General features: G+C 39.8%; 1 protein-coding gene across 1 annotated transcript; it reads left to right on the forward strand.

Moving 5' to 3' along the window:
- Positions 1-3,283: 3,283 nt before the first annotated feature.
- Positions 3,284-11,663, forward strand: LOC306740715 (prostaglandin G/H synthase 1-like; the record flags this gene model as incomplete). Its single annotated transcript, XM_079222944.1, has 11 exons — positions 3,284-3,290; positions 3,376-3,450; positions 4,440-4,556; positions 5,463-5,603; positions 6,289-6,432; positions 6,504-6,685; positions 6,834-6,917; positions 7,287-7,533; positions 8,094-8,380; positions 9,363-9,510; positions 10,399-11,663. The coding sequence occupies 11 exons, from the start codon at positions 3,284-3,286 to the stop codon at positions 10,746-10,748; spliced, it is 1,782 nt and encodes a 593-aa protein (XP_079079070.1). The 3' UTR covers positions 10,749-11,663.
- Positions 11,664-15,587: the final 3,924 nt, after the last annotated feature.

Raw genomic sequence — 15,587 nt, forward strand, 5'->3', positions numbered from 1 at the left:
TGTGTGTCGGAAACCCCATCTGAGATAACACACGATGCCCTTGCCTGTACGCCTATCGCCTCTCCGTCAGTTGAGTCGGCTTGTTCCACAACTGGACAGGAAGTCTGCTAATCTGTCACCCGATCCGGGGGGGGAAGGAAGACGTCAGGAACAAGCCTTCAGTGCTTTCACCAATCGTATTCATCACCAGAGCCGGGCCGAGGCTCATTTAGAGCGGGAGCATAGCTTAACTAAACATCTTCTCCATAAAATAAATGCTTCCAGGTTACTCCCAGTCCAGGTTCCACTCAGAGGAGCATCTGATCTCAATTACTAGGAGTGCTATAGGAAGCAGCGAGCCTCGGTCGGCAGGCTCAGCCAACAGCACCATGGCAACCAGCAGCACGTCTGCGGGCCCTGCACAGATACGAGTCCCTTTCAGGCACTTGTAAGGCGGGAAATGATGATTTGATAATTAGTTCCTGATGCCGCTCATTCTTTTTCTTATCAATCATGTCTAGGAAACAGAATGTAATTCAAATGTATTTGAAAGCTGCAGAGGTTGGTTTGTTTTTTGAATGGCATACTGAAAGTCCATTGAAGAGTGATGTATGGAGGCACTGCAGTTGGTCCACTCGGTTTTCCATTGGGAAATTTAAACATTAAACAGTGAAAAATAGCATGTTTAGCATGTTTCCAAATGTATTAGTAAAGATATCACAATTGTGTTGCAGTTTCCAAGAATTAGGGGTTTCATACATTCCTACAGTTCCCATAAATCTCCTGTTCAAGCATTGGGAGGGATACAATTACTTTGCTGCATTTAAGTGCTCCTCCTACTTCTAAGATTAAAGGTTTTACTTGAAACACAGTTGTTTATTTTCTTTAATTTAGGAACCAGAGCAGTGTTCTTTTGTACTGTAGGGGCATTTTAGTTGGAGAAAGCACATATAGGACTATTCAAACCTATTTCTTTATGCAAAATAAACAACTTTATGCAAAACACACAAAAAGACAGTTCCCAGGCAGATTGTTTTGTCTTTCTCTGTCACGGTTCAGCGCCACACGTTTCTCTATTAGTTGTTTTCATCCTGTCTGCCTGTCTGTGTACTAACTGTCCTGTCATTTCAGATCCTGCTTCACACCCCCTTCACCAGTCACTCCCTCCTCGTCAGCCCTCATTCCATTCACCTGGCCCATCCCTGTCTCACCTGTAGCACATCCCCTCATTAGTCTTCACTACTTAGGTCCCCTCGCTTGCACTTCTCCCCTGCCAGATTGTCTTGTGTTTTTGAACCTAGCTCTCCAGCGTTCCCTATGTGTTACCTGTAGTTACCTGTTGAGTAAAGGAATTACATTCTTTACCTCTGTCTTCCTGAGTCGTGCTTTTGGGTCCTTGGGTTATTGGGCTGTTACATTCTCTACATATACAAGAAACCATAAACCCCAGTGCACAAAATATAGCCAGTATTAATAATACAATTATTGTGTAGAAAAAGCATGCAAAATCTGCTGCAATTTATTGTATAGTAATAACATTTGTTTGGATGCTTCTTCTGATATGACATTAAATTAATCATCAAACATGTATTTTTTGTATTGTTGCTGTGACAAAGCAGATCTTTGATCAACATCACGGTACACGTGCCAGTGGGTAAAGGACAATGTTTCACTCCTGTCCCTTGGCAAGATACAAATTTAAACATTTCAATGATGTATATGATTTTAATTTTCCATTTCAGTTAAACAATAGACACCCCCCACTTCCCGCTTCGATGTGGCAGACAATACAATACAAATTAAAGTGACAAGAAGCTGAGCTTATGCAGTCTGTATGTGAACCAAGACTCATACCATCATCCCCTCGTAGATAATAGAAAAGAAACCTTTTCCACGACGGTTGTGGTTTTTGGTTTGGCAAGACTGATCAGCTGCTTGTGTTTTTAATATATTTCAAGAAGAAATAGTGTTACGCCTATGAGAAACAAAGTGAATTATTTTTCTACATTTGTTGAAAAAATAAAGACATATCCAGTAACTCTTCAGAGAGAGAATGGAGGTAAGGACCGCACAGTAAAAAAGAAAATTAGCTGAATATGTTTTTGGTCAATATTTGACTCATCTCCATGTGGACAAGCTCGGCCTACAATTGCTGCAGTATGCAGGAAATTACTTCAACAGGCAAACATCTCACATGGTTTGGCTGAGATGATGTCTCTGTGGAAGGTATCAAAGATTAGAACCTGGCAATACATCCGCATTGTTTGCTTCATTTCTTTTCTTCATTTTTCTGTCCTGTGATTTAACCCCCACATTCCCAAAAGCACAAATCAGGTATACTTTCCCAGTCATCTGTGTTCTCTGTGTTATAATTCCTGGACAAGACGTCCTGAAACTGCTCAGTAAAGTCAAAACTTAATAAGGAACAACTCAACTGGCTGAAGAAGATTGTGTGATATTATCAAACGCTACAGAACAGCGAGATGGACCCTGTAGTGCAGACTGTATTCTCAATATCTATTAATATACTTTGATAAGTAATACTACGGCCAGGCTACGTGCTCCTCATTCTACATTGAATTACACTGTTAGATCAACACATATTCAACAGTGTATTTGAATATTTGCATTATATTATCTATTTGTCGATTATCTATCTATTATCTATTTGCAAATAGAGTATTTGCATTTACTGTAGAAAATGCAAATACTCTACTTTGTTTATGTCTGCAACACAAAGATCAGTTTTGAAGGATGCAATTCCCCCAAAACTTCATTGTAGTTAAAACGAGATAATTAATTGTAGTGGTCTCTGTATTATCTTGCACACACAGAAGATGTATTTAATTTAAACAAGTTAAGCTGAATGTTATATTTGTTTGCCAGCAGGTGGAGATAGTGCGCTTTTAAATCTTCCTTCAGCATCCTGAACCTTTTATTTTCACTGCAATGATTTAAATGACACATTAAAGCTAATACTGTTCAACATTTAAAGACAGAACTATTCGCACACTAGAGTCTAGATCAACACTAAATTCTGAGATAAATTTTACCTCCACATCTGGTTAAAAATGATCCAGTGGCAGGAAACTTTCTTTGAAATGTATTGCAGACTATATGGAGGAAGTAGAGAAAACTATGTCCCCGCCCATTCCCTACAACAGTATGAAGCCTGTTTAACTGCTAATGCAGTTAAACAGGCTTGAAGAGAGTAGCAAACCCATGTCTTACTTTCTAGAAACAAATTAACATTGAACTATATTTTCATTTTGAACCCTCAGAGAACAATCCTCTCGCGGGAATCATGAAAGGTGAGTCCTCAAATTATTCACACCTGCAGACATAATTTGATGTGTTTACTGACAGATAATATTCACCTGCTATTATTTTTTGTAGAGTTTAGCATCTTTTCCATCTGGTTTATAAACCTATTGCTGCTGGAGAGCTCATGTGCTGCTGACTCAAGTGTTGGTAAGTTTTGTGTTTTCCCCTCAAAGTTGAAGTTTTTGAAGTTTTTTTTTTCTTTTTTTTTCTTCTATATTTTGTATGTACATATTTATGTTATATTTCCTTGAACAGAAGTATTTTTGATCTTCACTCTGCGGTGCTACTGTGGACTCCTGATAGACTTTATGGTGTTTGCTGTTTTGGCCGACAGTGCAGTAATTTGTTGAAGACGTGAAGTGACATAAACTAACATATATGCAGGTATGCAGGTAGGAACAGGTTCCAGCTTGCATATTTAATTATTAGGTTATTGCAGGTAAGGACGGCACAAATAAACACTGATTACACAGAACATAACAGGTTATTGCATCTAAATAAATGAAATAGCAGCGTTGGATATTTTACTTAAATGTAGCAATAACACGCAATACAAATACAGTCTAGCAATAATTGTATTATATATAATATTAAGTTAAGCACAAAAGCATTAGCAGCAACATATACTACATTTGTTTGTGGTGCATGCTTATCAATCCTTTCAATAATATCTAATGAGGAAGAAAAAACTGCATTATCACATTTAACTTGTGGACGTATGAAGCAGCACAGGAAGCCCTGCTACAACGGCAGAGCGTTAAAGATATGAGGGAGGTGGTTGGGTCTGGTGCGAGGCAGCAGTGAAGTCCTAATTTAGTAAACACTTCCTGTGAACTGCAGATTTCTCTCACCCTCAGGCCTGGTTACATTTTGGGGGTAGTGATAATGTGAGTCAATATAAGTTTAGGGTAGTTTTTAGCTTTTAAAGATAAGATAGTAGGACATGTTTGACACACAAACACACAGTAAAATGTAAATTCATTAAACATTTTCAGGTTGTCTGTGTCTGAATTTGGTTTCAGTAATGTTCTGAGCCAATACACCATCTGCCCATCATATAGTTCAGCAGGGGCAACATAACATCGTTCCAATTATTCCTTCATAGAAAGTAAGTTGATCTTTTTCCTTGTTTGCAGTGAATCCCTGTTGTTATTACCCTTGTCAGAACACAGGAGTGTGTGTGCGATTTGGCACAGATCACTACAAATGTGACTGCACTCGCACTGGCTTCTATGGAGACAACTGCACTGTTCGTAAGTACATAAAAATATGCTTTTGTGATATAAATCTGCATGTCAATGTGTAGGTTAATTCAAAAGTCACCGGCCGAGTGCCCTTCAAGTGAACGACTGGTGAACCTCCCAAGTACCTGATAGCTCCAGTGCTAAACACTATGCTAACCCTAACCCCTGTAATGCTTTTCTTATTTTAGTTCAATGATAAAAAAAAAAAACACTAAGGTTTTTTTACAATAATCTATAAAGTCTGCAGGTGTGAATATTTCCAAGTTGGTAAAAACTACATTGTTCCCAAGATCCCTTGCAGCTCTTCTGAGGTCCGATGGACCTATCTTAGTCCTAGCCCCTCACCTATTTATGAAACTAAAGAACTAAAAACATACAGCAAGGGTCATTTGAAGGAGAATAAACACAAGCCTGAGGGATGTTTCTCAACCTGAAAACACAAGGTTTTTTCTTAAAGCGTTTGTAGTGGGGGATGCTTTCCAGAGCCGTCGGGCTGGCTCCACTAGTGGTTTCCCTTTCATTCCCCCTTCCCCCAAGGTCACATTCTAGCGTTTAAAATGAACCGGAAGTTTATTAAAGGAATCAAAGTAAATAATCAAGAACAAACACTAAAAGCCTAAACATGCAGAACAAAGTTATCACGGCCAAACTATACAAAACAGAGGCAGGAAAACCGAAAAAATAGGCGCGACAAAACAGCAGCGGGTGAACCTGTGAGCCACCGCAGGGCTGGCACAGGGGCCAAAAGGGTGAGGCCATGATAACAGGTGCCTTTTATATATTGCCGCTGATTGGGGGAGGAGCCAGCCCGAGGACTGCGTTCAAACCCTACACATTCTCAATGTATATGCCCTGTACAAAGGCAGATTGATTAGAAGTATATTTACAGAATATGTATTCAATCTTTGTGTGCAGCGGAGCTCTGGACCAGAGTTCGTCTAACGCTGAAGCCGAACCCGTCGGTAGTCCAGTACATCCTCACCCACTTCCATTGGTTCTGGCACCTCGTCAACAACTCTTTCCTGCGAGGCACAGTCATGAGATTAGTGCTGACGGGTAGGTGAAAAAGATTCAACGTGAAAATACTGCAACTCCTGATAAGTCAATCAATCGATAAGTCAATCAATCGGCAGAATCACACAGACCACAGCAGATAAAACAACACGACTGGCTTGCAGACAACATTTTCCCACCATTTTCTACAGATCTTCGCTGTTATTTATTGTCACAGCATGGACACTTTGATACACAATATAATCAGGAGTTTGTGTTTTATCCACCTCGGTGTATTTAAAGGTGGAGACTGTTTGATAAATACATTGCTGAGTTCAAGGCATTTTTAGATCAAGCCTTGTGGGTTAGTTTACTCTTTTGGTTACTCTTAAGAGAAGCAAGGAAGAGAGGTTAGAGTCTTATCTATAGACAAAAACTGTTGAGTCAACAAACTAAATGTGAGCAGGGATTCATCTGAAAATCTAGTGCATCTGGAGTTTTATTTCCTTGATGTGGTTTTGAGAGTTTTGAGAGCTTGTAAGATATGTGAGTGCAAAAGAGTATTTGAACCCACACATTTTTTTTTTCCTTTGCTAAACATTGCCAGAGTTGCATGCTCTCACTTTGGACTGTTTTATTATTTGCAAGCAAACTCAGATTGAAAACATAGTTTAAGGGGGACACATTTGAAAATATATTTAAAAAAATGAATTTGTATTTCACAACATTTTGTAATTTTCTCACAAAGTCAGAAGTGACCTTATCCCAAGCCCTCCGACCTACAATACCAAGTATGGATACCTCAACTGGGAGTCGTACTACAACATCTTCTACTACACCCGTCTCCTCCCTCCGGTACCTGAAGACTGCCCTTTACCGATGGGAACTAAAGGTGAGACCTGCACAACTGCACACACACAACGGTTTTCCTGAGGACATCTTTACATGTTTTTTTCTCCACAGGCAAACCTAATCTTCCTGATCCCAAAGTGTTGACTGAGAGGTTTTTTAGGAGGAAGACATTTCGGCCAGATCCTCAGGGAGCCAATTTGATGTTTGCCTTCATGGCCCAACACTTCACCCACCAGTTTTTCAAGACAGACCATGAACTTCAAGGTGGCTTCACCAAGGCTTTAGGACATGGGGTAAGACACATACAGGACTGATGGTTCACCACTCAGCCACAAGCAGAATGTACAATAAATACCTGTTACCTTATATTCATTTATTATTGGTTGTGAATGTGTTTGACTTTAGAATCTATCGACAAATGTATGTATTTTCTCTCAAAAGGTGGATGCGGGCAATATCTACGGGGACAACCTCGTGAGACAGCATCAACTCCGGCTTCATAAAGATGGAAAGCTGAAATATGAGGTTTCTTTTTTTAATTAATTTTTGCAAGGCTCACTAGCTGACACGCATTCATAAAACATGAAGATGATTGATTGGTTTCACAGAACACAGACAAGAGTTTCTTTTTTTAAACCCTTCTCTTTGAAACCACATGCTTGTTATCGGGGTTTGAGAAGCAACTTCCTCGAACATTTTTTTATCTAAAAGCCCCTCTGCTTGAGGGCGTCTGTTCCGTAGTAAGCATGCATTACCAGCATGCTATTCACAAAACCTGTCATGACCTACGCACAACAAAACTGATTTTAGCAAAAATTCAAGTTTTCTTTAATGTCGTGAAGAAAACAGGATATTCAAAATGGTTCAGAATCACTATTTTTTGTTTGTTTACAGATAGTAAATGGTGAGACGTACCCTCCTACTGTATCTGAGGTCCCTGTGTACATGTTGTATCCTGAAGACGTCCCTCCAGAAAAGCGTCTGGCCATTGGTCAGGAGGTGTTTGGCCTCCTGCCGGGCCTCGCCATGTACGCCACCGTCTGGCTGAGGGAGCATAACAGACTCTGTGACATCCTGAAGGCAGAACATCCGACCTGGGACGATGAGCAGCTCTTCCAGACCACCAGACTCATCGTCATTGGTGAGGGCGTCAGAAGCAAATCTTCTTTCTCTGTGACAGAGGGATTGGAACAAATGTATATTTAATCATTCTAAATAAGAAATAATTTTTGACCATCAATAAATTTATGGAAGCTCTTCAGTACAGAACTGGCAGTTTTTTCCAAATGTGTTTCTTTTCTGTAAAATCAACATCTTAATTAAGTAAGTTCAATTGGCTTTAGGGCTAGAACTAATATTTTTTTTGTTATTGATTAGTCTGCTGATTATTTCCCCAAATAATCCATTAATTTGTTGGTGTTTTAAACATTAGAAAACTGTGAAACATACCAAAAGTGACTTCATATAATGTCTTGTTTTGTCCGACTAACAGTCCAAATCCCAATAATATTCCAATTATTATAATTTAAGACCAAGAAAAGCACCTGATTCCCTGAAGGGCATAATTTTTGGAATTTTTGCTTGAAAAATCACTTGCAAGATTATTATTATTTTTGTCAATTAACAATTAGTTGTAATTTTGATACAAGTTTGGCTCAGTGTGTGACGTCAAGTGATGACATTTTAGTTTTTGTCCTCCAGGAGAGATCATCAACATTATAATAGAAGAGTATGTGCAGCAACTAAGTGGTTACCAGCTGAAACTGAAGTTCGATCCCACCCTGCTCTTCAACGAACGTTTCCAGTACAGCAACCGCATCGCTCTGGAGTTCTGCCACCTCTACCACTGGCACTCGCTCATGCCTGACAGCTTCCTCATCGACGGAGATGACATTCCGTACTCCCAGTTTTTTTACAACACCTCCATCCTCATGCACTACGGTGTGGAGAAACTAGTGGATGCCTTCTCCCATCAACCTGCAGGACAGGTAGATAACTACCATCGATTGTTTGTAGGAAACCAGGGATAGCGGTACCAATGCAGCTACAGTCTTATTATTGTAGTTTCTTTTTCGGATGTGAAGTTTACAAGTACTGTCCTCAAGTAGACATTGGAGTGACTTGTACTTAAGTTGTACATTCAATATTACTTTATACTTCTACTTCATTACATTTCAGAGGCAAATGTTGTTTGTAGATTAACCAATATTTAAGAAAGGAAAGGTAAGAGAAAAGTCCTATAAAATAAAATACAAAAGCTTGTTTTTTCCCTTCTATCTCGCCCCATTAATCCACGACCCTGCACATTTAATTTGTGACCTTTTGAAGGGACCTGAGCCCAAGGTCGATAACCACTGGACTATAAAAAATCCTGCTGTATACAAAGTGCTTAAAACATGCTCCACCTTGACCAGCTACAAAAGTAAAACGCTACTTATACATTAATGCATCAGTCTTAAACATGTAAAACTGTAAATGTCACTCAAGGGTCAATTTTCTGCAGATCAATACGTACATCTTTTGTTAAAGTACACTTTACTGATGAAATTGTTGTACTTCTCTTCAAAGCTACTAAGAGGAACTTAATAACTATTGAGTTCCACCAATCTAATCTACTATTGTATTGATTTGTGCTGTCTGAGGACAAAAACAGTAGTGACTTACAGTAGTGTTTACTTGACTCTTCAGTAAAATGTGAGAAAACAACTGTGAGAGGATCTTTCATGCAGAACACAGTTATTGTGAGACATGTGGAAGGACACGCATTTCTAAACATGAAACCACTGTTTCTAGATTACAGACTTCCCCTCTCAATTACTTCCTAAAATCTAATGAGAGACACGCATCTAAGATATTTTTCAGCTGCATCATGTGAATTAAGATGCACTGTGTTTATCACTTCTTTTTTTCATCTGGCTGATGGTATTACTACGAACATCTCAGAACTGCATTAACTTCTTTGTGTTTCAGATAGGTGGAGGTCACAACTCTCATGCAGTAGTGCTCAAAGTGGCAGAAATGGCCATCAGAGAGTCCCGAGAAACGCGTGTGCAGCCCTTCAATGAATACAGGAAGAAGTTCAACCTACAGCCATACACCTCTTTTTATGACTTAACTGGTAAGCAGGGTTAATGTAGTTCGCCATGTAATGTTTTTGATTTCAAATCTGACATTTATTTGCCACATTTGGATGCCAAATGATTTAAGGAAAAACAAATATTATCATTGTCGAGATTAGGTCAGTATTTTCTCTTTATTTTTTGTGGTAGCGGTAATAACTTGATAAAAGTTATAAAAAAGTCCTCTTTCTTTATTTGCTTAATTTCGGAAGTGAACCGTAACATGATTTTGTTTCTCCTATAAGCAGCATTGTAGGACGGAGACCTATTGTTTGTTATCGCGTCAAATACCAAAAGCAAGTTGCTTCTTAAATTTTTCTCATATTGGTTCACTCTTCCATCCATTATCTGTCCAGGTCACAGTGACCGCACACTAAACAAGGCTTCCTTTTGCTCAGCCACTTACTACAAAGTCACTTAGCACCAATTCCACGATCAAGTGCAGTCTGACTTTGCAACAGCAGTTATGTTGTATCATTACATTGTTAACATTATTCAAACACAAATACGGATAGATAGATATTTTTGTTTAACTGAACAAAGTAGTGTTGTTGCCTGAATCTAACCAACTTTTTCACAATGTTTCACAACCCTGTGTATTTATGAAATACTTTGTGGGTTCAGAAACGTTGACCTTCAAAGCATCGCTCTGTTTTCAGAAACATACAATGCCAAAATGTCTTTTGACAACTGAGTAGCATCACTTGAGCTGTGCTGAAATAGTGGATTGAAACATAAAACAATAGTTTGCTAAACCATTCTCAGTCATGATCTCAACACCTATGTTTTTGGTGGGGAAAGAAAAAAGCACATTTAATCTGTGTCTGGTGTAACATGATTTACCAGGCCAACAGTTTAATAACTGCTGTTTTCTCTTTTCCAAACAGGTGACATAGAAATGGCCAACGGTTTAGAGGAGCTCTATGGTGACATAGATGCTGTGGAGTTCTACCCCGGCCTCATGCTGGAGAAGACCCTTCCTACCCGTATATTTGGTGAGAGTATGTTGGAGATGGGTGCTCCCTTTTCCCTGAAAGGCCTGATGGGAAACCCCATTTGCTCCCCTGCGTACTGGAAGGCCAGCACCTTTGGGGGAGAGACGGGTTTCAATATCGTCAAAACTTCCACTCTGAAGAAACTGGTGTGCCTCAACACCAAGTGGTGTCCATACGTGGACTTTCATGTTCCCCGAAAGGAGGACGAAACCAAACCAATAAAAGTGTCTACTGAACTTTAAAGACGATTTCAATAATCACAATTAGTTTATTAACATGCAGACTGTGGGATATATTGTACTGTATTTGCTGCGTCATTCCCCTAGTAAATACAGGGCTCTCAAGTGTCACGCATTGAGCGTGACTGTCACGCATTTCGGTCTTAAGTGACGCCCTCCCGCCACACATCGTATTTCTCACGCTGAAAAAAACCTCTAGGCTATTTAATGTGCCGCAGCGTGCAAACATGACCTGGTCGCGCTGCCCTCACCATGGAGGAATCAAGCACGTCTCCCGCGAATCCCACGAGACCCACTTGACTCATTTCCTACTCCAGATGATTACGACAACTCCCGAGACATGTACGAGGTCTCATCCTCTGACCACGACTGCCCCGTGTAAGACACAATATTTTGTGTATGCTTGCTACAAAGCGAGGAACTACTCCTCTCAAAAACAACTTTTCTTATTCTTCACGTATTACGCAGTGATGAAGTCTTTTTAAACCACAAACGGATGAACACTTTGGGGTTTCCTGTAATACGATGTAAAAACTATATTTTTGCAAGTATTGAGATTATTATGTAATCAAAAGAGGGGAATCTAATGGTAAAATATAGCATTGCTTATGTTACAAAAGGTGGAGCAGAATTTTCATAGAGAATTGTTTGTGTCTAATGATAAAGTACAAAGCCGACGTGCACTGATTGCATTGTGTTAGTGAGAAATATGCTAAGCATAAGCAGCATCTGGTTTAGACTAGTTTAAGACACTGTCTAGTCCTACACTGCGATTATTGTTTTCTACTTGTGTTTCTCTAATGAAGGGTGTAACTTTCGGTGGGTATAAATGTGCCGTGGACCTTTTCATGTGTTGAAAGCTTATGCCACAGACTGCCTTGAGTGGCTGTTACATACTTTTTCTTCTTCCATGAAATAAACGGACAACGACAATTTTGATTCAGAGACTTTATTCCTCCTTTCCCAATTGACAGAGAAAATCTTCCATCACAATTCCTCTGGACATCTGAAAGTATGTTTAATTCGATAATAGTATATTTCAGTAAGATTATTTTAATCTGAATTCTTTCTGTTTTTTTTCCTCTTCTTTTCAAAGTGGAGTTATTATTTCGCTTAATACCTTCCTGAGGACCAAACAATACCAAAACATGTGCTGTACCAATTATTAGAAAATAGTTAATTCACCATATTTTAAATGGCTAAAAAGCAAAGCAAGAACGAGTTGAATTATAATAAATGATGCGTATTCTCTGTGCTTATTCGTAAAAAAATTTTTTTTTGTAAATTTGAAAATGAAAGTTACCAGCTGGCCACTACACTTGGGCTTTAAGTACCTTGATCAGGAGCAACTCTGCATGAGGGAGGAGTGAAAATAAAACCAGATTCTGGTTGGTTAGTTGAAGTTGCCAAAACAGACAAATCACGTCTGTAAATTAAAGCCCGGGTCTCTGCCGCGGTGGGTTTCAAGAGGTTCTGCTCACTTTGGCTGTGTGGCGTTGGCGTTACAAACTCTGCTTGCAAACTCTTAATCTTTTTACTTTTTTCTGTAGTTACTTGTATTTCTCTATCATTTGTATTTAGAAAAACCTCCAATCCCCAAACATGTGCTGGTTCTTGCTCTAATTGAGGATTTTCTGCTTTTCAATGTTTTTAATCATTTTAAATTGAATATTTCATAATTATTTTGAAGATATAACCAATTTCTGGGAAATTGTGATACGATGCGATAGGATGAAGGAGGATTTAGTTTGGTTTAATTATTCTCCATTTCCAAAATAGATGACAACAGACGTAGAATACACACTTTGAGTACACTGTTTATGCATCTGTACTTTTTTTATTGCAATTTCCTGAATTACATGCAAAAATATCCCCTAAGACGTTGGTTGTATTGTCTAAATGTTTTTTAATACAGCCGCTCTCACCCTCTTTGGTTTCAAAAAGGTGTTAACAGTCAAGTAGCTTGGAATAAGAGAATGAGCGAGTCACTGAACAAAAAGAAATGCAATCATTTGTGACAAAGCAAAGTATCCTTGGCTGGTTTACGTCAATACTGTACAACACATTTAAGTCAAACCATACTTGAACTAACCCATAACATCACAATGAAACGTGATTCCTATATAACGATACATTTAAATAAAATATAACATGCACCATTTCACGTTCCTGCTTCAGTAGTGAAATAAAGAGTAGAAAGCAAGCCCACAATTCAGAAGTAGCCTGAACTACAGTCAAACTGAAACATAACAATTAATGTAACACAGGGAGTAATAAAGAAAGTGCTGTGCTAACGCTAGGAAATAAACTTTACAAAAAAGTTGTGGATGCTAACACAGAATAAAAATATATCAAAAATAAATCATAAATTGGGTAGGTGTATTTTGAACTTTATCAGAGCAAGGCTAGCTGTTTCCCCCTGCCTTTTTTTATTTATTCTAAGCTAAGCTAATCACCTTCAGGCTCTAACTCCATACACTTAAAGACTGTTAAGTAAAAAATATATTTTCCAAGTTCTAATTCTGTGGCCTTGTGCAAACTGTTCAGTCATTGTATATAAACAAATTTGTAGTTACTTACTCTGATGAAATCTGGCATTCGATTGGTCATTCTCCTGACGGTTAACTACCTGGGGACTGAACAGAGGTGCAGCCACTGGAGTGGAATTAGAGACTGAACTGATATGAGTGCTAGTGCCTACTGCTGTTGAAGAGGTGGCTGCTGGGTAAAAATGAACATCTACCGCCACAGTAGTGAGGCCCAAGGAGACGTGGTGAGAAAGGAGCATGGGAGGGTTGCCATGTGAGATGCTGAGGCTGTGGTGGATGGGTGCTAGACAAGCCTCAGCACATTGCAGGGTTAAAGAGGAGCGCAGACCCTCCTCACGTCTGGATGGTGGAGAGGGGGAAGGTGATCGAGAGGGTAAGGATGATGGGGGAGGCAACGCGTCCTGGCATGGGCTGCAGCGGTTGTCTTCTCTGTTACTGGTCCAGTCCTCAGCACACTGCAGCTGGATGCTGGGCTGCGACAAACTGCAGCCTTTCTCCTCCTCCAGAGCGGGATCGATCTGAAATAGTATAACAATAGTAATGCTTTGATCAAATGAAGGGTACTCAAGTGACATCACTTCAGGAAATGTAGCAGATTTCCTTTTCTGTGCTACAACAGTGCTGCCTTGTTTGTTCAATCTGTTCATGCCCTGAGGACCGACAATCCTCTAAAGATGTGTTTCTGTGTTATCAAACCTTTGTGTAAAGAATGGGCTCAGGATACGTCTCTACGGTGACTAAGTGATTGTCCAGAGTCAGTTGTGCGTCATCCTGAAGATCCTCAAATGTAGGCTCCATCTGCACCGTGACCAGGCTCGGCCCTGGAGGCCGGGCTTTGGTGTCCGATGTGTTGGGGCTCTGCTCAATCACGGCCACACAATCATCGTCTTCAAACGCCCTGTGCAAGACACAAAACACTCTTGCTTCCTGCATCTTCTACAAAGAGGCAAAAAGATCTTCTGTGAAGCCTCGTCGCATTTCTTTGTCTTGTATAATAGTGTATTTACCTGTTTTCATACGTACGTCCTGCAGCTCGACGTTCAGTGTGTTGTATGGGGACACCTACGTTCCTCTGAGCTGTCAAGGACATTTTACATTTTAGCAATAGTTTGACATTTTGGTAAATATGCTTTCTTAGCTTTCTGGTGAAGAGAAGATTTACACCACTCTAATACCTGTATATTACATAATAAGCTCATAGCTTGGCCCACAAATTGTTGAAAAAATAAAAATGTATGCAAGAGAAACCTGGCACCTCCATTTCCCACAATGCAACTCGGCAGCCAACAATTTTGAGATGGTCTGTTATGCTAATAACGCTAGTAGTTATGGTAGTATGCAGCTAACGTGGCCTTGAGGCGTTAGCCTCAAGCAGAAATCGACTGCGGTCGGTGAGCTCACTTATTTCTTTTACTCACACAGATTTCTTTTTCCATTATCAAACTTGTAGTCTTCTTTATTTAGTGTTTTTGTGAGACTATTTAAAAAAATATATATATATTTCAAAAGATCACAGACTGTATGTCAGAAGACCACATAGTCGAATGCACATTTAAGGCCCTTCCGCATTGGCTACACTTTCCAGAATCGGAGGTTGCCGCCTGCTAAAGTCTTTATACAACTTCACAACTGCAGTAGTATTCCCCAAAAGCTATAAACAGACTGTGATGTCTAAAATTGGTGAGGCTCCCCTTTCAACAGTCAGACATGAGAGTGGTGTCAGTTTTCTTGTCTAATTCTCTGCCCTGAAGCGAAAAAGCATATTACCCAAAATGTCAAACTATTCCTTAAAGAGTAATGCATTTTTTCCGGAGTTTACCATGTTCAGAATGTGAAATAGGTGTGCTGACATTTGATGTGGCTGAGGATCTCTGACCTGCTTGGCTTGTTGGCGCAGATTCGTTCTTCTGGATCACTGAATAGAAGGTAACAGTGATGAAGATGAAGGCCAGAGATACACCCACTCCCACCACAATTGGAATGTCATGTTTCTCCAGTATGGGCAACCATGATGGAGACTGCTGCGTTACTCTGTGTGGAACACAAAACTTAATTGAAATATTGCTGGGGGGTTTTCTTCACAATATATATCACTCCACCATATACTATGTTTACCTACCTTTGATCATTGCTGGTCATAGGTGATTGGGAGGTGTTCCTCTTCAGCCACTCTGTAAGCTCTGTGTCATTGGCTGATTTTGCTCCCTGACCTGGGTCACCTTTCTGGCTAGTGTTTCGCTGAACCGTATCGGACATATTGACCTGGTGGGCAACAGGAATCTCAGGGTCTAGC

This window comes from Taurulus bubalis (assembly GCF_910589615.1).
Source record: "Taurulus bubalis genome assembly, chromosome: 8".
In the NCBI taxonomy this organism is placed as follows: Eukaryota; Metazoa; Chordata; class Actinopteri; order Perciformes; family Cottidae; genus Taurulus; species Taurulus bubalis.